Below are 23746 nucleotides of genomic sequence, written 5' to 3'. Positions count from 1 at the left end.
AGAGCAGAGAGGTGGTACCTCTCTGGTGCTGTTACAGTACATTTTGTACTTGCCACATAGGCTCATTTTAATGCAAACACTTTCTAGAGCCAAATAAATAAAGACTTAGGTGTGTTAGTATGTCTTATTTCTAAAACAGTTTGCTGTGTGTGAAATACTTGGACACAAAGAATTGGACACTTTTGAGACCTAAACATTGGAAAGAAAATAATATTTTTATAAGACCAATTATCACAAAGGAAAAGCTAAAGTGATAAATTTTGACAGTATTTATATAAAACTAGAGGCCTGGTACACGAAATTCATGCAGGGGTGTGTGTATCCCTCAACCCAGCCTGCACCCTCTCCAATCTGGGACATCCCTCTCATAATCTAGTACTGCTGGCTCCCAACTGCTCACCTGCCTGCCTTCCTGATTGCCCCTAACTGCTTCTGCCTGTTAGCCTTATCACCCACTAACCACTCCCATGCCAGCCTGATTGCCACTAACTGCCCTCCCCTGCAGGCCTGGTCACCCCTAACTGCCCTCCCCTGAAGGCCTGGTCGCCCCTAACTTCACTCCCTGAAGGACTGATCACTCCCAACCGCCCTCCATTGCAGGCCTGGTCCTCCCAACTACCCTCCCCTGCAGGCCTGGTACTCCTTCCCCTGCCCCCAACTGCTCTCTCCTGAAGGCCCAGTTGCCCCCAACTTACCTCCTCTGCCAGCCTGGTCACCCCAAACTGTCCTCCCTGCAGGCTTGATTGCCCCCAACTGCCCTCCCTTGCTGGCCTGGTCCCTCCTAACCACCCTCCCTTGCTGGCCATTTTGTGGTGGCCATCTTGTGTCCACATGGGGGTAGCCATCTTGTGTTGGAATGACAGTCAATTTTCATATTACTGTTTTATTAGATAGGATAGAGACCTGGTCCATGGGTGGGCCCGCCTGGTTTGCCCTGAAGGGTGTCCCGGATCAGGGTGAGTGTTCCCTTGGTGCATGGGTGCCCCAGGCCAGGGGGCTGTGGTGGTTTGCAGGTCGGTCATGTCCCCCCACCAGTGACCCAAGCAGAGGTCCTGGTATCTGGGATTTATCTTCTATAATTAAAACTAGCCTTGAGCCAGGGTAGGCAGGAAGTTTGGCTTCCTCCATTGCTGGGGGAAACCTAAGCCTCCTGTTTTCCAGCTTCATGGAATGCTGCCATTTTTTGGGATTTATTTATCTTGTATAATTGAAACTTAGTAGCCTTGAGCAGAGGCCAGGACGGGTAGGAAACTTGGCTTTCTCCATTGCTGGGGCAACTTTAGCCTCTGGCTGGCTCCAGCTCCGTTGGCTGCTGATGCAATTGTTGGGTCAATTTGCATACTTGCTCCTGACTGGCTGGTGGGCATGACTTGTGGGCAAAGTGAAGGTATGGTCAATTTGCATGTTTCTCTTTTATTAGGTAGGATAAAGTGGCACATAGGAATCCTGAGTCTGGAGCTAACCAGAAGACATACTCTGAACAGTGAGTTGCTCTCTGAAAAAAGGGGAACTACAAGGTACAGAGCTCCTTATAATAAAGGAAGGACAAACGGTATGTGACCAGGAAAGCAAAGGTTCTGAAACAGTGTTAGGTCTGGTGGGTGGTGAGCTACTCCAAGAATGACAAGAGAATCCATTTATAAAGTCATTTACGACAGGCATGATAGCTAAAATCTAAGTATAAAATTATCAGTAGTAAAAGGCAAAACAACAGTCATTAATCCTTTAACCTTTGTTATTGTTTGGTCTGCCAGGGTCCCATCAGGGTGGAGAATAAAAGCTGCTGTGTTATGTGTTTTCCCCCAATTATGAGTCTTGGTCATTAAAATAAGCTTCCATCATTTTCTCCACTCTACACCGTTAGTCCTCAGAATACTATTTTACAAAAAAGGAAAGTAACAAGACCAGTACTACAAGGTCCACTCCATATACACAGTCGTACGGGTTCCTGCAGGGGAGAGTTGAATGACACATGAAAGTACAATGTCAGTGCAGTACGGTAAGTTCTCTGATGGTGTTGGTTGCAGGGTACTGTTGGGAGCACAGAGGAGGGAAAACTACCTCAGGTAAATGATGGGCACTAAGGTGACATGGTCAGGGAACACTTCCTGAAGAAACATATCCAGAGTCTTGAGGGGTGAGAATAAAAAAATTAGACAGGGAGAAAGAAGTTCCAGACACAAGAGAGCAAAAGGAGAGTTCGAGTTGATGGCACCACATTAGATACTATTGGATGGAGATTATATATATTTCAGAAAGGAAGGGAGAGGGGGAGAGACATCAATGCTGAGAATCCTTGATCAGCTGCCTCCTGCACTCCCAGCACTAGAGTTGGAGCCTGCAACCTCTAGGTCAAAGCTCAATCACTGCGCCATGATAGCAGGGGTGGGGGAGAAGGTGGAGGGGATTAATTTTTAAAAAAGAATTGTTCTTTCCTCGGAGTGGGATCATTCCGGAGATGCATTGCCCTAAATTCTTCCATGAATCCTGTGTGGTGAGGCTTACCCTGCAGGTTTCTCCCGGTGGCATCCCAGTGCAGGCCCCAAGTCCACCGAGGCGGGGGTGGGAGGAGGGGCACAGTCCCTCCAGGAGCTCTGCTGTGACGATGAAAGGCCCTGTGCTGAGCAGCAGCAGGCACGCAGGATGGCAGGTTTCTGCAGCGTTCAGTTCATCCTCCCCAAACTCCCCTGCATCAGCGGCTGGCCAGGCGTCCCCATGAGGGCATAATTTATGTGGCGGCAACGTCAAAACAAATAACACTTTTAATTCATGAAGAGAATACTTTTTCTCTGCGGCCGGGGTGCTTAACCTCCAAGGGGCTCTCACTTCCATGGATGTTGGTAGTCCAGGCCCACGTGCATTTTGCAGAGAGAACTACGTCTTTCATCAGGTAGCGAGGAGCCTTCAGACACAAGAAGGTTTGGGAATTAAAGCGGTAGCCCTCCCAATGAAGGGCAATCGGACCAGAACACCACAGTCCCCAGGGAGAGGCCCCTGAGGACGCCACGCCTCCCACGATCCTGCATCCCGCGGCTGACCCCTCGGGGCGGGGCTGAGGTCGGCCGCGCCCTCCAATCCCGTCCATTCCCCGCTCGGGGCGGGGCTGAGGTCGGCCGCGCCCTCCAATCCCGTCCATTCCCCTCTCGGGGCGGGGCTGAGGTCGGCCGCGCCCTCCAATCCCGTCCATTCCCCGCTCGGGGCGGGGCAACCCTACTGGGCATGCTCAGTATCCGGGACTTCGGGTTGGCTTTCTAGGCGGAAGCTGGTGCGGGGTCCGTTTTTCCCAGGGTGCCCCGCGCGGCTGTCATGGCCGCCTCCGCGGGCCGTTATCAGCACATGGGGTTCCACCAGAGTTGTCGCCGCTAGACCTCGGCGTCTGTGGACCTTCCCTTTCCCCCTTTCGTTTGTGACTCTGTGTGGCCGTGTTTGGTAACCGGTTCGGGCTGGGGCGATGTCCGGGGCGATGTGGGCCCCGGAGCTCGCCGTGTTGAGGGGCTTCTCCACCGAGGCTGAGCGGCAGCAGTGGAAGCAGCAGGGAGTCGCCGGCTCCGGTGAGCGAGGCGCCCTTGCCAGGGACGGGCCGCGAGGAGGAAGGGGTGGCAGTGGCTGGGTTCTTATCCCTCCTTGCCTTGTTTTGTTTTCCTGCCGAAATCTTGTTGATTGCTTTAAGGCTCTGGGTTTGTTGCTTACTTGACGTGTGGGCGTGTCCCTCATTCTCAGAGCTGGTCTTCCCCCAAACTTCTCATCGCCCAGGTTCAGAAATGATAACCATGGCAACATCAGCTGCTTTTCTGACATGGGTTTAGTCTTTTTGATCTTTTTGTTTGTTTGTTTTCTCTTGGTTAGTTGTTTGATTTTTATAATAGACACGAAAGGTAGATGCTACGTTAAGTTTGCCGATGAAGGCATATTTCACTCCGGGTTGGTTAAGGAATGCATTCAAGGTTGCACAGCTTCATGAGCAGAAAAGCTGTGATTTCTTCTGAGCAATGCAGATTTAACCGAGAGTTGAAGAATTAAAAGGCACACAGACTAGTGGGATAGAGGCACATCTGATTGTGGCATTTAGGCTGGACCCAGAAGAGAAACCACATTGATGACAGTTTAGAAGCGGTGTGCGTGTGTGGACACACAAAATAGGTGCATCAGGGTAGGTAGTTTCTGAAGTCTTGTCTGGAACAGTTTCTTGGGAAAGAAGTAAGACTTGAGCTGATTTTTGATTAAAGGATAAGACTGACAGGTGGAGAAGAGCTCGGCAGGAGAAATCACAAGTGTAAGAGGATGGAGGAGGGGATGTGCATGAGATTCTAGAGGAGTCATGAGTGAACCAGCTTTTTTTCAGAGAGTGTAGGGGAGAGGGGTGTAGGGGCAGCCAGGCTGTGAAATGTCTTAGAACTCTGACTATGGAAACTTTTACATTGTTAGTAGGAATTTCTTTGAATTCCCCTCAGAAGGATGAGAATACTTATTAACGAGGAATATTATTCCTGGATCTAAAGCCTACTTTGCTACTTATCATATACTATAGATGAACTGCTAATTCTAGGAGAAGTAATGTTTGTAGAGTGATGGGAATTGGTTCAGTGCTTTTTGATTAATGTACAGCAAGCATTCTAAATAGATACTCTTTTGCATACTAAAATGGTGGATTTAAAGAGTATTTCCTTTTACAGTATGAAAAAATTGTTCTTTTGAATTATTGATCTAATTTTTTATATTACAGAGAGTGGATCATTCCTACAATTGCTGATAGAAGGAAATTATGAGGCCATATTCTTGAATTCATTGACTCAAAATATTTTTAATTCAACGGAGATAACTGAAGAAAAAATTGACAGCTACCTAGAGAAGCAGATATTAACATTCCTGGATTTCTCACCAGATTTGGACAAAACCCAAAGGTAGAATTTTATTTGAACTTTTCATAGAGAATGTGCATCATAATACATTTAATAGAGCTTTGATTTTAGCAGATATTGAATAACCCAGCTTTATATTTATTTAGGGCTCATAGTGTACCAAATAATCAATGTAAGATCTTAGCTTCTGTCCAGGGGACCATTAGAATGAAAAAGTAAAGTGGTGTAGGATATAAGGGTTTTGTATATGCAATTGGCATGTAGTTGGATGGTAACTGCTAATTCACTGAGCTTCCAAATGCTTAGGTCTGATAGTTTTTACCTATAAACAAGACTTCAGACCATATTTCCTTTTAACTTGAAAATATATTCTGTTCATTTTGTTATTTCTAGGTTACTGAGTGATACTTAATAACATGTTTTAGACTTAGCTTTCTAGAGATGAGAAAACAATGCATTTATTATGGAACCCTTGTTTTACTTTCTTCCACTAAAGTTGATATAAGTTTATCGGATTAAGTATAATAGTTACACAGCAGTGAAACCTAATTTTTACCGTTGTAAATTTGTTAATATACTTCTTTCTTTATTATGTTGACATCCGCATCAAGTTTTAATTTTCTTTAAAATGCATACAATTTTGTTTTACCATTATTTCTAGGCAATGGCTTTGTTTTTTTCTTCAACAGACCTCTGTACTAAATGTTGAGGTTGTGAAGAGAAATAAGACATAATTTGTATCCATAAGGGAGTTCACAAAAGAATGTTTCTCTAGGCATTTTATTTCATTTTAAAGATTACTATCACTCCTTTTCATTTTTATGGTTTACTGGTAGTTTACCCTTTACATTTACCATTTACATTCCTGAAATGGCTGTCCTGATTCTTATTTTGCTGTCTGAAGTATGTGCCAGTTTCATAGAAACTGGCTTTGCGGTAAAACATACACACGCATGCTAATCACTGGGGAGCAGAATTCCAGCTTGTCATGCAGAGCTGAAAAGAAAAATTTCAGTTGCCTCATTTTGAAGAATTTGAAATTAAACTGTATATGCATTTGGCCTTAGGGATTTAGAATTTTGGTTGTGATGGTTATAGTAAGGCTTTAAGATCTTGCTACCACCTGTTTTCCCCAAGTTTCCAAACTTCTAATGAAGCAAGCTCTTTGGTCAACTGTTTTCTCTAGTGCTGCTCTTTAAAAAAAAAAAATACATATTTTTATTGATTTCATCTTTAAATTATTCATCTTTAAGTAATATTTTACATCATATTTTTTTATTTTAAAAAATATACTTTTATTGATTTTAGAGAGAACCAGAAAGGGAGAGAGAGTTAGAAACAATAATGAGAGAGAATCATTGATTGCTGGCTCCTGCATGTCCCCCACTGGGGATCAAGCTCACAACTTGGGCTTGTGCCTTGATTGGGAATCGAATCATTGATGCTCAACCACTGAGCCATGCTAGCTGGGCCAGAAATTTTTTTTGGTAATATTCTTGGATAATCTCAAATATTGGTTGATATCTTACATTTTGCTTATTAAAACTGAAATGAAATAGTATGGTGTTTATACAGTGGTTCATATTTATTTCTTTATTTTTATATGCAGACAACAATTGATATTCCTAATTGGTGTGAGCAGTTTGCAACTCTTCGTTCAGAGTAACTGGACGGGGCCTCCAGTTGATTTACACCCTCAGGAATTCTTGCCATCTGTTTTGTTCCAGCAATTCAGTGAGGTATGCTTCTTGGAAACATCATATGTAGTTATTATGATGTGATCTATTCTTCAGGGACTAGTTTTTAGAAACTGGAGTTACCAATTAGTAAGAATGAATTCATGATTTTATAGCTTGTACAAAACCTGCCAAGAAGGCTTGTTCCTCAGTCAGATTTTTGACATATTTCCAGAAGTGTCATTGCCGGTCTCAAACCCCTCTTCAGATGCCCCATTTTCTGGAGCTCTGTGAGCTGCTCAGTTTTTACAGCACAGGCAGCTGTACCAGTGTATATGCATATACTACTTATGCATATATACTGGTAGATGCATAAGTTCCCAGTTACTTAAAGGTGTTTTCTGGCAAAGCAGCAGATCTGTATATATATATATATCTCTGTGTGTGTGTGTGTGTGTGTGTGTGTGTGTGTGTGTATATATATATATATATATATATATATATATATATTTTTTTTTTTTTTTAATATATTTTATTGATTTTTTACAGAGAGGAAGGGAGAGAGATAGAGAGCCAGAAACGTCGATGAGAGAGAAACATCGACCAGCCGCCTCCTGCACATTCCCTATTGGGTATGTGCCCGCAACCAAGATACATGCCTTTGACAGGAATAGAACATGGGACCCTTGGGTCCGCAGGCCAACGCTCTATCCTCTGAGCCAAACCATCCAGGGCCCTGTTAATATTCTCCGTATATGAAGACAATGTTATTGACTTGCATCAGTAGATCATCAGAAAAGCTTGCAGTTTGAATTCCTCAGGCATTTTGAGCACATATGCCTAGGGCTTGGTGAATATGACATGCTCCCAGAAGAAGTGTGGTAACTTTGATTTATCCAGCCACCTCAGAGATCTTGAACATAGTGGAAAAAGGGCTCCTTGGCACCCAAAGCTTATGCAGTGAAAGGGGCCTGATTACTGTTACCCAGTGTCTCAATGAGAAATAGCAAATGAAAGGAATGGAGTTACTGAGATGTTAGTAATTCGGTGGTGAGGTAGAGAAGAGGTACAAAAGCATCCGTAATTTGAAAGCCATTATAATTCATTGTGTGTACATCAGTTTACTGAGTCATTGTTCATTTGTCTCTTTTAATTTTATAGATCTTATTTGCTAAGTGAAGTAAGTCATATAGAAAAAGTTAAGAACCATATGATTTCACTCACATGTGGGATATAAAGCTGATTCATCTTTCCTAGCCCTTGCAATGCACAAATATTTGTGAATATACTTTATGGTCACGGAGTCTAGTCACCAAAGCCAGATTGATTTCCCCTGCCTCTGATTTGTGGCCTGTGTCAGTGTGAAGGCTAGGCGTGATCCTGGTCCTGCACTGAGGCCTTCCTAATGCCTTCCGCGGCCCTGACCTTGCTGAGTGGCAGGAAGAGAGAGCGAGCCGCCTGGGGAAGGCACATGTGGTGGGAAAAACACTGGTTTTGGAGTTGGAAAACTTGAACTATACTCTTTATTCAGACCCGAAGTTCTGTGTGATTTGGGGTTTCACTTAACTTTTTGGATCTGTTGTCTCACTTCTAAAATTGAGGCAGTTGGAAATAACTTCAAAATAGTTTCTTAATTATTGAATTTTTAAAAAATTCCTTCTTTCCTTAGTGGAGATAACAGTGAACTTTATGTGTGGTTTAGTGGGAGTCATTCACGTTGTCTTTATTCCTCTATAATACTTCTCAGTATAATTTTATCTTAAGAATTCTATGAGGTATAGTTTCTATCATTTCATTTTATAATTGATGGAACTGAGGCTTCAGTTAAGAAATTTATCTGTCTACAAACGGATAAGAAGCAGATAAAGGACCCCATCCTGTGTCTCTGAGATTAGAGCCCATATTCCTAACAGTTATGCATCCCTGCTGTCTGTTTTGTGGACGCTGTCACAGTTGTGCAGTTCACATTTGAAAAACATTTAGGAAATCTGTGCAGTCAAGGGGTGAAGTTTTCACAGGCATCCCTTTTTTGCAGCTTTTTAAAAACAATTGTTTTTCTTTTTCCCTCCCTCCCTCCCCCCCTCCCTCCTTCCCTCTCTTCCTTCTTTCCCTCCCTCCCTTCCTCCCCTCCTCTCCCCCTCCCCTCCCCCTCCTCCTTCTCCTCCCCCTCTCCCCTCCTTCTTCCCCCCTCTCCCTCTCTCTCCCCGCCCTTCTCTCTCTCTCTCTCTCTCTCTCTCTCTCTCTCTCTCTCTCTCTCTCTCTCTCTCTCTCTCTCTCTCTCTCTCTCTCTTTCTCTTTGTTGTGTGCCTGTTCAGCACTTGCTATGTAAGACCTTGTTGGCTTGATAGGAATTATGAGGGCATGTGACAGGGGGTAGGGGAGACGGGGGGAAGGTCAGTGGCGAAAAGAAAAAGGACATATATGTACTACTATATGTAATACTTTAAATAATAAAAAAAGAAACAAACAAAATAAAATTATGGAGCAGTTGTGCTTTGTAATGACATTTGCCAGCTGATGAAGCATATGTGAAATGTGTTTAAAATACTTTAACTAGGGATGCTTTTCACAGAGATGGCATTTTGTTGTAAGTAAATCTATAAAGTCATGATGCCTCTTCAGTATTAGTATTGTCTTGAGCTCCCTGTTCCTCTGAAGCACAGCAGATGGGTGGCTCTCTGTCAGGGCTGGCTCGATTTGTAGATCCCTAAGGGCATTTATGATGTTATGATTCTGCCCAGTGCCAATTACTATGTAATAGATTAATGTCTTTGCTTCAGAATTGGAATAACTGGAAAATATGTGTAATTACAAGACAAAGATTAATAATATGTTGTTAAATTATATCTTCTTAGCTTACAAATTTTTTTTTAGGTGAAAGGACTGGATGCAGTTGTTCTGAGTCTTCTCGTTCTTGATGGTGAATCAGTCTACAGCCTGACCTCGAACCCTGTACTGCTGTTATTAGCACGCATTATCCTAGTGAATGTAAGACATAAACTGACAGCACTTCAGGTAAGGGAAAACAAGGAGCCAGGAGGGTCATACCCAGTGTGACTTTGTGCTGATTAGCATCAGACTGTAGGTGTGATGTTGACGATATCTTAACATATTTATTGTCTCAGTTGCCTTGTAGGTATTTAATTTTAAAACCTGATGAACGTAAGCAAAAGCTTTCTCCCCTCATGATTTTCATCTAGTATAAAATAAGATTATATTGAACCACTTTAATAGGATTGTAAGTATGGGTGTATGTAACGTGTACATGTATATAAATGTTCATTCTCTGAATCTGAAATACAGGTTTAAAAACATCCTTTATAGTCTTTTATGAATTTCATGTAAGATAATGAGCAATAGGCAGAGTTTAGCACGATCGACTGCGGAGGATCTTAGTTACTATTTCCTGGCTCACAAGCTCCACTCTTGTTTCATTATTTGGGTTGGGTTTAGTAGAGCAGCTGTTGAGTATCTGACATGGTTTCCTTAAGTCATGTGTAAATTAGTGAGAAGAAGCACTCAGACTCAGAAAGCTAAACAGGCAGTAGTAGGAGGCGACAAAATCACAAGACATACAAAGAAAGTCTTTGGAGGTTTAGAGGAAGTGTCACCTGTGCTTTGTGCAGTCTCTATTTTATTTTATTTTTATTTATTTTTTTATAAAATATATTTTATTGATTTTTTTACAGAGAGGAAGGGAGAGGGATAGAGAGTTAGAAACATCGATGAGAGAGAATCACCGACCAGCTGCCTCCTGCACACCCCCAACCGGGGATGTGCCCGCAACCAAGGTACATGCCCTTGTCCGGAATCGAACCTGGGACCTTCCAGTCCGCAGACCGACGCTCTACCACTGAGCCAAACCGGTTTTGGCTGCAGTCTCTATTTTAACTACCGGAGTCTGAATAATTATTCAGCTTTGCATTGTGTTGTAAAAGCAGCTGGAGACTGTGAACAAATGGTGTGACTGTTGTACCAATAAAGTTTTATTTATGTTTACTAAAATTTTAATTTTAGCCTCAGCAGCTGGCTTAGTTGGTTGGAGTGTTATTCCGTACACCAAAGGTTGTAGGTTTGATTCCCATTGGGGCACATACCTAGGTGGTTTCCAGCCCCAGTTGGGGATGACAACTAAACAGTGTTTCCCTCTCTCTCTCTCTTTCTCTCTCTCTCTATTTTATCATGTTATAACATGTTATCCTTCTTTTGTATTTTGGAATGATTTAAAAATGTAAAGCTAGTGTGACTCCTTGGGCTGTACAAATGCTGGTGGTGGGGCTGCTTTGGCCCATAGGCTATGTCTTGCTTACTCCTGTTCTGATTGTTGCAGCTTGGGGATTCAGACCCTGTATTGCCAATAGTAAATCTAAATATTCTGTGAAATGTCTCAATTTCTAAAAATTGAAAAAATTGAAAAAACACAATATTTCTCTGACAAAATGTAGACTTGGTTTGTATTGTATGAGGGCTTGCTTTTAAGTCTATTCAGAGAAGAGGCAAAAGGGAAGTGATATCTCTGTCAACAAATCTCATGAGAGCCAGAGATTTATTTGGAATCAGTTGCTCTGGAAATGTTTCTGATTGATGTGTTTCAGCATGTCCTAGCAGATATAAGGTCTTATCATTGTTTTCTTAGCAACATTAGTTTGAATTAAAAAAATGTTTCCCCGGTTGATCTGAGTTAAATGGTCCTGTAGACAAGCAGTCGCCAACCTTTCAGACTCCGCGGACCACTGGTTGGTTGGTGACCGCTGCTGTAGACTAACTAGTAGGTATTTGGCTTTGAAGAAAGTATCAACAAGGATGACAAAATTTTCTTTCTAGTGAGACTAATGGTCATTAATGAGTGAATAAGACAATTTTAAGTTTTGTTGGTGGAAAATTTTGATCAAGTATGCTAAGCATCACTTGAATAAAGATACATGTACTATCAGCAACTAGTAGAACAAGTGAACACGTGGTCATACTTGGTAGGGTTGGAGAGATGAGTTACCTGAATTCCTTGGCATGTGCTTAACTTTGACTTCAGCTTTTAACCTTGTTTTCTTATTGTACATCGCTATGCAACACAAAGATCATTCTGTGCCGAAAGCTGGCCTTTCAATCAAAGCATTCAAATTTTTTCTCTCTTTGGGTATTGAATACATTCTTTCTAAATGATGATGTTAAAAGTGACTAATAAATGAAGGTAAAGTGGTTACAAAGCACAACATATTTATCCAAGTTAATTTTAATCTTTTAAATTAATTTTGAATAAGTTGGCTCCTAGGAAATGTATCAAGTTGTGTATTGCAGTATTATTTTTGTGGAACTGTAAAAGATGATTTTCCCCTGACCTCTACCTTGGGAAATTTGTAGACTAGTATTAGTAATAAGTAAATGTGGAGTGAAAGGAGTCCTGGCTTTGAAATCACACCAGTTTGTCTGGCTCAGCCACTTAACAACTGTGTGACCTTATGCTAGTTAATTTCTCTGAATTCCAGTTCCCTTGTTGATAAGATGGAATAAGCCAGGAAGCATTTATTGGGTGTGTGGGTACAGGAATGCGCCTGCCTTCTAGGAGGGTATTGACTAGCATGATTTCTCCATCAGAACATTCTGTAATAAGCCCTGTCATCAGGAGGCAGGATCTAGAAACCAAGGCTCCAGATTCTCTTATTTATTAATGACTCAAATGTTCTATTAAGCAATTCTTAGCAAATAGGAAAAGGCACTGTTATTTTCTAGTAGAACATAAGCTATGCTTTATTTGTTTTGCACTCCCACTTCTACTAGTATATAAAGATTTTGGGTTAAGAATTAGTTTTATAGATCTGATTTATATATATATATATATACACACACACATACATACACACACACACACATACATACACACACACTTTTATTTCAGAGAGGAAGAAAGAGGGAGAGAGAGATAGAAACATCAATGTCTCATTGGGATTCTAGCTTGCAACCAAGGCATGTGCCTTACTGGGAATCAAACTATGAATTTCTGGTTGGTAGGTCGATGCTCAACTACTGAGCCACACACCATCTGGGCTAGATCTGCTTTTTAAGAGTTCAGCATCTTATGTTGTATGTTTTCTTACAAAGGCAGTCTCTTTGGATCTGTCTAAATTCTCATATGTAGACAACAAAAAGACTCTGCTGCCAAACCTGACTCACTTATCGCTGGCAGAGGATAAGGGACAGATAACTGATGTGTATGCTGACTTCATTAGCTTTACTGATAGGAACAGAATGAGGCAACACCCAGGGAATTACATTAAAAATGATGGGAAACTTCTTTCTATTAGATAATTCTATCTTTCCTTACATGGCAGAGGAAACCACATTAATAATTAGAAAGCATTTGTCATAGAGTCAAAATTCATTTGTGATTGTGTCATTGTTGCAACTGCTGTGCTATACAGCAGTTTAAAAGGGGAACCAGGCAGTTTTACCTCTTAATCAAATGCAGATGTTAAGGTCAAGTAAAACTTGGTAATTAAGCATGACCTCCCGTTAGTATTTACTGCTTTTTTATAAAAAGGAAAATTAATTTTTCACAGCATTATACAATATAATTCAAAATAACAGTTTTAATTTAGATGATCTAGTGCATGATCATGTTTAATGCTTTATATATAAATAAAAGCCTAAACGACCATTAGGACTGGTTGACCAAATGACCAGTCAACCAGTTGCTATGATGCGCACTGACCACTGGGAGGCAGACACTCAGTGCATTCCCACAGCCAACCTGCCAAGGCTGGCCAACCTCCCACAGTTCCTCCCATGGGCTCGCCAGCCCAGATAGGCCCTGATTGCCAGCCAGTCCAAGGGATCCCACTCATGCATGAATTTGTGCACTGGGCTTCTAATGAATCTATAAAAAATAGAACTTGTACACACAACCATACATTCATAGAGGAAGATGTAGAACAATATGAGTCTTTGTCTTGGATTTTTCCAAGAAAGAAAGATGGCATTGGGGCAGCAGGAGAAAGATGTTCACTCTTCACTGTATTTGCTTATGTATTGCCAGTTGTTGTTTGTTGTTGTTTTTTTTAAATAAAGATGTAATGATAAGTAAGAACAAGCATCAGAGAAGAGAGAAAAGCCACTGTGTTCTCAGCCTGTGAGTTAGTCAAGTCAATTTTTAAAATGTATTCTTTACATTCAAAAAATGTATGGACTAGGTAGAGTTGTACACTTGAAAAACAAGAACTGTCCAATGTGGTCTGACTTCTAGGAGCAGTGTAGAAGTTCAGAAGTGAGAGACCAGAGTTCATCACACTAGTGGGACAGGGCTTCATGGGAGAGGTTCACAGACGTGTGGAAGAGAGTGTCCCGGTTTTGGACAATATCTGAATGAATCCAGTGTATTTCTTACTTGGTAGTTTGTGCAAAACACATTGCTTTGGGGAAGATACAGAGATGAGTAAGACATTTCTCATCTTGTTGGGTAAATGGTGGATAACACTGAAAGCTAGGGGTGACATACAGAATCACAGCTTGTGTGTGTGCAAAGGGAGGTACATGTATATGCTGGGAATGTAAATGAAGGAAAATGTCCACCCCCACACCCCACGAGGTTCTTTTTTCTTTTTCTTTTTTATAATATGTCTCTATTGATTTTAGAGAGAGGGGGAGGGAGAAGGAAAGAGAGATAGAAACATTGATTGGCTGCTTCCTGCAAGCCCCCTACTGGGGCCTGCAACCTGGGCATATGCCCTGATTGGGAATCGAACCAATGACCTCTTGCTGCATGGAACCATGCTCAATCCACTGAACCATACCAGTCAGGCTCTCCCTAGGATGTTCTTGCAGGAGGCCTCCTAGAACTATGGGTGCTGACAGAAAACAGTGTAGTTGCAGCAGACATTTTAGTGGAGGAGATGGTGAGTTCGAAATGGTGTCAGGAAGCCCAGTGGACTAAAAAGACAGGCTTTGAGAGAACAGAGGACAGGGATGTTCTTGTGGAAGATGTAGTAGTGAATTTGAGCATTATTACTGAAGACATAGCAGGGGATTGGGAAGCTTATTGAATACGGTCAGTTTCACAAATGTAAAAAAATTAATTTCAGTTAATGTAAAAGATATTTTTCCGAAGGGTCCCTTTATTTCACCATACTCGGTGCTTTCCTTTTCCAGAGCTTGCCGTGGTGGACTTTGAGGTGTGTGAACGTTCACCAGCAGTTGCTTGAGGAACGCTCACCTCAGCTTTTTGCTCTTGCTGAAGGCTGTATCGATCAAGGTATGTAGCAGGTTTTTATTGGATGTGGGCATGTAACTCCATTTCAATTTCTTGACTGAGCCATTCTTGTTTAACTTACCTTCTATAGGTAATAGTGACTTAATTTGAGTTCTTTTTCTTTTTTTTCTGGAGGTGGAATATCAAATTATTAGGGTATCAGATTATTGAATTTCTTTTATTTTTGCTTTTTTTTTTTTTTAAAGACAATCATTGTCATTTATGTTACCTACTTAGAAGGAATGATCTGTTCTATGCAGGTCACCATGATTTGATCATGACTTTGCTTAAAGATATTTTAATATTTTCTGTTTTTTAAGAGGTCTTTTTGCAAAAGCAAAAACAAGTGTAAGCTTCCTTTTTAAAAAAAAAAATCTTTAACTCATTATAGAGTGAATTGCATGCAGAATAGGAAATTATTTATATCTTATTAAGTACATGAAGAAAAGCTTTTTAAAAAAAACTTTTGGTGGAAAATACTTTTTATTGAGGGTGACATTGGCTAAAGAGGCATTTTTACATTTTGTTTTATTATTGTTTTCTTCTTTTAACATTGATTTTTTGAAATAATTTTTTAATTTTTTAATTACAGTTGATATATATTAATTTCAGGTGTACAACCCTGTGATTATACAAAGGTCGATCAGATACACTAGACAGGATATTAATTTGTGCAGTAATATAGTAAACTAGGTGATCAGTTGAAACTAATTTCTTAAGTTTTTTTTATTCTAGGACAAATACATAAGTATATATTAATATTAGATAAAGTGAACCATCTATATATGATTCAGAATGAAGATATTTGAATCGATAATACTATAGATTTTAATAATTTATAATAATTGATTCACTTCTGTTGTTTATATTAGGACTTCGTTTATATTTTTTCAGGACTTTAGGTAACATAAGGCTATGGAATGAGCAAGGGCATTTAATTTTTTAATTTTTTAAAAATATTTTATGGTAAGATTCATATGACATTTTATATGTGTCTTCATTTCTTTAATAAAATACATTTTTCTTTATGTTAAAAAAATATTCTGAGCTTCTCCTTTGTATATTTAAAAACTTTTTATTTTGCCACTGGATTTATTTATTGTTACATATAATAAACATGGATATTTAAAGAAAACAATTTAAAATATAATATTATATGCAATAAAAATTAATATTTCAAGAAAAAAGATTTTAAATATAATAATATTACCAAAACTGTATTAACATAGTATAATATTACAAAAGTTGTAGGAAATATTAAGAATCTGCAAATAACAGGATTACTTTTATTATATTTTAAATGGTGAAAGATTTATGCGGTCTGAAGAGAAACCAGAGCATCTACTTTTATTATATTTTAAAATATTTTTTTCTCTGGTTCTGTTTTGGTTTATCAGTTTATGTTATTCATTATATTCCACAAATGAGTGAGATCATGTGATATTTATCTTTCTCCCACTGACTTATATTGCTTATCATAATGCTCTCCAGGTCCATCCATGCTGTTGCAAATGGAAAAAGTTTTTCTATTTCTACAGTAGCGTAGTATTCCATTGTGTAGATGTACCACCGTTTTTTAATCCACTCATCTGCTGATGGGCACTTAGGTGTTTCCAAATCAGCTATGGTGCATTGTGCTGCTATGAACATAGGGGTGCATATGTCCTTTCTGATTGTTTTTTTCTAGTTTCTTGGGATATATTCCTAGAAGTAGGATTACTGGGTCAAAAGGGAAACTCCAAGTTTTTTGAGGAAACTCTATACTGTTCTCATACTAGACTGTATTCCCACCAGCAGGGCAGAAGGGTTCCTTTTTCTTTCTTTAAAAAAAAAAAAAAAAAAAATAATAATAAATATATATATATATATATATATATATATATATATATTTTATTTTTTTTATTTTTTATTTTTATTTTTATTTTTTTATTTTATTGATTTTTTACAGAGAGGAGGAGAGAGGGATAGAGAGCTAGAAACGTCGATGAGAGAGAAACATTGACCAGCTGCCTCTTGCACACCCCCTACCGCGGATGTGCCCACAACCAATGTACGTGCCCTTGACCAGAATCGAACCTGGGACCTTTCAGTCCGCAGACCCACGCTCTATCCACTGAGCCAAACCGGTTTTGGCCAAGGGTTCCTTTTTTTTGCATCCTCACCAGCACTTGTTGTTTGTTGATTTGTTGATGACAGCTATTCTTTGCCACTGGATCTAAACCTGACATTTAGTTGCAAATTAGTTTATTTATTTACTTATTTGAGAGAGAGGAACATCTATTTGTTGTTCTACTTACTTATGTGTTCATTGGTTGATTCTTTTTTTTTTAATTGATCTTGAGAGAGAGAAACATCGAAGTGAGAAACATCGATCAGTTGCTTCCCATAGCACCCCAAACCAGGGATCGAACCTGCAACCTGGGTATATGCTGCCCTGACTGGGAATCAGACCAGCAGCCATTCGGTGCACAGGATGTTTTGTAGCCAGGGCTAGTAGCTAACATTTTTCCTTTTCTGTTAATCCTCAACCAAGGATATTTTTCCACCGAGGCTATTTTTCCATCAGTTTTTATAGAGAGCAGAAAGAAAGAAGGGAAGAGGGTAAAGAAGGAGGAAGGGAAGGATATAGGGAGGGAGTAAGAGAAGAAGAGAGGGAGAAAGGGAGGGAGAGAGGGAGAGAGAGAAACATTGATGTGAGAGAGACACATTGATTGGTTATCTCCCTAACATGCTATATCCACTGAGCCAAACTGGCCAGGGCTCTATATGTACTTTTTAGGGGGAACTCTATTAGTCCTCCATCTTGATTGCAGATTTGACCTAATTTAATTTCTGTAAAAGAAAATTTCAAAATGTAAAATATTATAGAAAATTGATCCTATCCAGATACCATGTGGTACTTTGAGTCAGTTCATAATAGTGTTGCTGAGGTATGGCATTCTCTTCAAAATGGAATATCAAGTGAGACTTGGAGAAAACTGAGACCTGATAATGCCTGTTTAGTAGATATGTCTTGTCCTCTTTCTGTTTTTAGTGCAATGAAAATGTATAGACTGTGTCTTCCCCCATTCATGTCTTCACATATTTTGTAAGTGAGAGACACTCTGTAAACAAACTGTTCAAAGGGGAAATGAATGTGTATGTGTATCGGGGGCTGGAGGTGGTAAGCAGCTAGTTAATGAAATTGGGTAAAGTTTTGAAAGCCAGGGATGAGCTGAATGTCATTGAAAGTAATGAGGAGAAAGATTATTTTTTCCCCCAGAGGATAATGGGAAAAAATTGGAGGAGAATGGCATCAGGATTCAGGTCCTATTTAATTTTTAAAAAGGTACCTACAGCCTACTGCATAGAATTTTATACAGTTTCCTACGTTTTATTATACTTTCATGGAAAATTTGTAAATGAACAAAAACTAAGGTATCACAGGCAGTTTTTTTTTTCTTTTTTTTTTTTCTAAGGAAATGAAGTTTGGGTTGTCATTGTTGCAGATTTATTCTATATTATGTTAATCTACATTAATGGCTGTCTCTTTACCATATCTCTGACCAGTGTTCATAATGATAACTCTTTATTAGGAAAAGAAGGAAATTCCTTCCTTATGTACTAATTTTAAAGGCAGGAACCACAATGGTGTATCTTAGAGAGAATTCTAAGAGGTAAAATTAAGTTTCTGTACAGAAAGGGATAATAACTAAGATATTGGAAAATATGACTGTGACTGACTCATTCCCCAAGTGGTCTCAGTTTCTTTCTGCAGTGTATTGTAGCATATCACTTGCTTTGCCTTACAACTCAGAATTTTTTATGTTGCTATTCTAGGCTAATCAACGACATTTTTCATGTTATCTAGTCATAAATTGGTCCATTTGGCTATGTCTAAATAGGTCTGTAGATAGTCTTAAACTACAACGTTTCATAAATAATTTTATTTAAAAAATGTTTTGTTCTGGGATTTGACTCAAGTGTTAACCAAGCAGTCAGTTATAACTGAAATACTGTTCAGTGTCCAGGGAAGAATATTATATTTGAAATATTGCCCTTGAGGGATCATCAGAAAGTTGGAAGGATTTTTTTGCAGTCTATGAAACAGAGAAGTATATTATGAACAACTGGGATCTTTATCTTTTGGTCCAAGAATGTTGCATCAGTACGATGTAGTGGAATAGAGTGCATCAGAGTGTCAGCTGGACTGATCCCGTCTTTGAAAGGAGTAAGTTGGAATTTTGAGATGGTATCTCTCAGCACCATCTAAAATACTCTTGGGTGTCACATTCATGAAACCATGGTTCTCTAAAGACTGCATAAGGCCCTGATCAGTTTGGCTCAGTGGATAGAGCGTCAGCCTGCGGACTTAGGGGTCCCAGGTTTCATTTTGGTCAGGGGCATGTTTTTTGGTTGCGGGCACATCCCCAGTGGGGGGTGTGCAGGAGGCAGCTGATCGATGTTTCTCTCTCATTGATGTTTCTATCTCTCTATCCCTTTCCCTTGCTCTCTGTAAAAAATCAATAATACACACACACACACACACACACACACACACTGCTTAAGGATACACAACCATTTATTGTAGGCTTTGATACTGAAAATGCATGAGCCATAATATTGCAGTTTAGCTCTTTGAAGGTGAACTCATGAAGAAGTCACCGTCTGAGAGAAACAGGTTAAAATGCTTTGTTAAAGGGTTCTGTTGTGACATCTACAGGCAGTTGTGTAACTCTAGGGTCAGATTGTTCCCACATTGAAAGAGTTCAAGAGATTAGTTTTTTGGTGACTGACGTATGCATTTACTTATAAAATGATTTGATACTTTAGAATGAATGTTATTAATCATGCTAATATGATTATCCTATATAATAAAAGGCTAATATGTAAATAGACCGAATGGTTGACCAACCAGTCGCTGTGACATGCACTGACCACCAGGTAGCAGATGCTTAATGCAGGAGCTGCCCCCTGGTGGTCAGTGTGCTTTCACTGGGGGAGCACCACTCAGCCAGAAGCCAGGCTCATGGCTAGTGAGTGCAGCAGCGGTGGCAGGTAGCGGGAGCCTCTGGCCTCCGCGGGAGCCTCTGGCCTCCGCGACAGCACTAAGGATGTCTGACATCCCTCGAGGGATCCCAGACTGCAAGATGGCGCAGGCCCTACTGAGGGACCTGCTCTGCCTCCCACCCCCAAATGCACGAATTTCATGCACCGGGCCTCTAGTCTAATTGTAATTATCCATAGGATTTCATTTTAACACAGCATTCACATAATCTCATGAGAACAGATTTTGGTTTTCGCATATGTTTTAAATGTACTGTTTGAGGGTTTGATTTAGAAGGTCATGAATATTTACTTTCATGTACTTACTGATTTGTTAAGACAATAAATGTACTTCTATTGTGTAAACATATAGAAGGCTTTTATTTAAGCCTTGAGTCATTCAAAGCTCAAAACTTCATGTTCATAGTTGATTCATTGTTTTTCCAGTTCTTAAATCTTATCAGTTCTTCCTTAAGGTCCCCACATCCATCCTTCTTTTCTCTTTCTACAGCTCTTACCTAGTCCACTTCTGAAATCTTTCATTTGGAAAGGGCCGTTAGAGCTGTGGTCGCCAACTTTTCAGACCTCATAGACCACCATGGTCTGCGGACCAAAGGTTGGTGACTGCTGCTTTAGAGATTATTTTCTGCAGTTAATTAACTCATTTTCAAAGAATTGATACTCGGAGAGACTGTCCAAGAACCAGAACTATGATCTGGAGTTTCTGACTCCAATTACAGTTCTTCAGAATGGTCAGTAGGGCAGAATTTTGGTATCTAATAGTGATAATTGCACTTAACATTTCTGTAGTGTTTACTCTAAACCAAACACTATTCTAATCTTTAAATATATTAACTAACTTATCCTCAATAACTCTTATGAGATGATGCTAAAGAGTTGACATAGGGTAGTATAGTGGTGGGTATAGTGTGCTCTTTAGAAGTATAATTAATCTATAATAAGTCTCATTTAAAGTATACAATTGATGACATTTTACATATGCATTCCCATGAAATTGTCACAGTCAAGAAAATTAACAGAACATAGTGTTGTAAGATCTGGCTTTTATTTGCTTTTCTGTCCTGTGTGACCTCAACTTATCTAACTTCCAAACCAAGGTTCTCTTCCATGTAAAAATGATCTTTGAATCTTTTCCAGGCAAAAATAATTTGATTCTTTGTAGGCTATCTTTCCACCCATCCTAATGCTGTAATCTGTTGGAAATTGTATTAAAAAAGGTCATCTCTTCTTTTCTTGGGCACTTACGAAGATTACTTTGAGAGGGAGCCCACAACATTTTAGGATCAGTAATTGCTACAAAGTGGTTCCTTTTATTAATTTAAAATATCTGCTATTTCGCCACAACTGCTAGCTAGAGCGCCTGTCCAGTATAGTGGCTACTAGCCACACGTGACTATTTAAAATGAAATGAAGTGAAATAATTGAATTAAATACTTGAGTTGCTCAGTTTCACTAGCCACATTTCAAGTGCCCAGAGACCAGGCGGAGCTAATGGCTATCATTGTGAAGAGTTCAGCTATCAAATACGTAACGTTAACGTCATCACCAATGACTTAGTGGACAGCACTGCTGTGGAGCAACAGAGATGGTGGGATAGGTGTAGTCCTGTGTGTGGCCAGCCCTCCAGTTACTGAAGGCCACTATCATTATCCCTTCATTATCCCTTCATATCCCCTATGGGCTCTTTTTTGGCCTTTGTTCCTTGTCCATGTACATCACTACTGAATTAGTTATTCTAAATAGCAATTTCATCATGCCATTTTTTAAATAGGAAAAATATTCAGTTATTCCCAGTTTTATTTTTCTGTTGCCTGCCATATTTGATATTTAGTAAAAATACATGCATAGCCGAAACCAGTTTGGCTCAGTGAATAGAGCGTCAGCCTTCAGTCTGCAGGGTCCCGGGTTCAATTCCGGTCAAGGGCATGTACCTTGGTTGCGGGCACATCCTCAGTAGGGGACATGCAAGAGGCAGCTGATCGATGACTCTCATTGATGTTTCTAACTCTCTATCTCCCTTCCTCTCTGTAAAAAATCAATAAAATATATATAAAAAAGATATAAAAAATACATATATATTTTTAAATTCTTGCTGGGTTCCAGTCACTGTGCTAGGAGATTGGGATGCCAGTGAATTCATTAGAATAGGAGCTAGATTATAGGAAGAAAAAGACATAAAGAGGAAGGAAGGAATAAACTTGAGAGATCAGAGAAGGCTTCACAAAGTGTTTGATGTTTGAGCTGACTTTTTAAGAACCAGTGAGAATTTATTAGGTGGGGAAGTTGGACAGGGTATGTACAAAGAGAGGCAGGGAGACTGGAATGTCTGGGAATTGCAGGAGCAGATGTGAGGGGTTGTGTGTCAGGTTGAACTAGACCGATCATTAGGACACTGGATTTCCATCTTGTTAGTGATAGCCATCAAAGGATTGTTAAATATCTGCTCATTTCAAGCCTTTCCTCCTCCTGTCATCTCTCAAGGTCAGTCTCTCTCTCTCTCTCTCTCTCTCTCTCTCTCTCTCTCTCTCTCTCTCTCTTTCTCGCTCGCTCTCTTTCTCTCTCTCTCGGCCTCCCTCCCTCCTCTTTTCTTCTCTCCCTCCCTCTCTCCCTCCCTATATTCCTACCTCCCTGTTCCTCTCTCCCCTAAGCTTCAAGGGTCTTTTTTTTTTTTTTTGCCTGGGTTACTCATTTCCTGAGCCCATTCCTTGGCTCACTTCTACCTCTCTGTCTTTCTAAATAAACTTTCTCTTATAGTTTGAAAAAAAATTTAACTTTGCAAAATGTTTCTATCTTTGATACCTAGATACCTGTTAAACTGAAAATTTTGTTCCTAACAATGTTAACATAATTACTTGCTTTATTCTACATATTAAATGTCTCAATGGGGAAAGAATAGTCTTTTCAACAAATGGTGTTGGGGCTCTTTGGGTAATTATATGTACACGAATAAAATCGGACCCTTACCTTACATCATATACAAAAAGTTAAATCAAAATGGGTCAGGCACCTGAATATAAGAGCTAAAACTATAAAAATCTCAGGAGAGCCGAAACCGGTTTGGCTCAGTGGATAGAGTGTTGGCCTACGGACTGAAAGGTCCCGGGTTCGATTCCGGTCAAGGGCATGTACGTTGGTTGCGGCACATCCCCAGTGGGGGGTGTGCAGGAGGCAGCTGATAGATGATTCTCTCTCATCAATATTTCTGACTCTCTATCCCTCTCTCTTCCTCTCTCTGTAAAAAATCAATAAAATATATTTTTAAAAAAATCTCAGGAGAAAATAATAGGGGTAAATCTTCATGACGTCAGATTTGGCAATGGATTCTTAGACACCACATCAAAAACTTGAGTAAGGCCCTCACTGGTTTGGCTCAGTGGATAGAGCGTTGACCTGCAGACTGAAGGGTCCCAGGTAGAAGACATATGCCCAGGTTGTGGGTTTGATCCCCAGTAGGGGGCGTGCAGGAGGCAGCCAATCAATTATTCTTTCTCATTGTTGATGTTTCTATCTTCTCCCTCTCAAAAATCAATTATATATATATATATATATATATATATATATATATATATATATATATATATATATATATATGCTTGAATAACAAAAGAAAAAAATAATTTAGACTTCTTTAAAATGAAAAAAAGCTTTTTTTTTTTTTTCAATGATATGCTCAAGAAAGTGAAATGACAACTCACAGAATAGGAGGAAATATTTGCAAAAAATATATCTGATAAGGGACTTACCAATAATACAGGATGGGGGAAAGGTAGTTTTACAGTTCTTTTGTTTCTTCTAGTTTAGGAGCAGTCTGCTCTTTTTCAATAGGATCATCTCCATGTGGCAGGGAGAGCTCATGGACAGGTTAATCCACCCATAACCTCTGTAAATTCTGCACCACATCTTGGGAGCATTATTCATTTGGATGT

At 39.8% G+C, this 23746-nt stretch overlaps 1 protein-coding gene across 3 annotated transcripts in view; it reads left to right on the top strand.

The window, feature by feature from the left end:
- The first annotated feature begins 3264 nt into the window (after positions 1 to 3264).
- TTC27 (tetratricopeptide repeat domain 27) overlaps positions 3265 to 23746 on the top strand; it is an 83738-nt gene continuing 63256 nt past the window's right edge. The window contains exons 1-5 of one of the 3 annotated variants that reach the window (XM_036434812.2): positions 3265 to 3551; positions 4724 to 4901; positions 6469 to 6598; positions 9410 to 9550; positions 14675 to 14777. In XM_036434812.2, coding sequence (XP_036290705.1) covers positions 3452 to 3551; positions 4724 to 4901; positions 6469 to 6598; positions 9410 to 9550; positions 14675 to 14777 — 652 coding nt within the window. In that variant the 5' untranslated portion in view covers positions 3265 to 3451. The remainder of the gene's footprint in view (positions 3552 to 4723; positions 4902 to 6468; positions 6599 to 9409; positions 9551 to 14674; positions 14778 to 23746) is intronic. The other 2 variants (XM_036434811.2, XM_036434810.2) reach the window with 2 other exon arrangements.

This window comes from Pipistrellus kuhlii, unplaced genomic scaffold (genome assembly GCF_014108245.1).
Source record: "Pipistrellus kuhlii isolate mPipKuh1 unplaced genomic scaffold, mPipKuh1.p scaffold_m20_p_13, whole genome shotgun sequence".
NCBI lineage: Eukaryota > Metazoa > Chordata > Mammalia > Chiroptera > Vespertilionidae > Pipistrellus > Pipistrellus kuhlii.
Note: the sequence above shows the minus strand (reverse complement) of the source record. Positions and strands in the feature narration are given on the sequence as shown.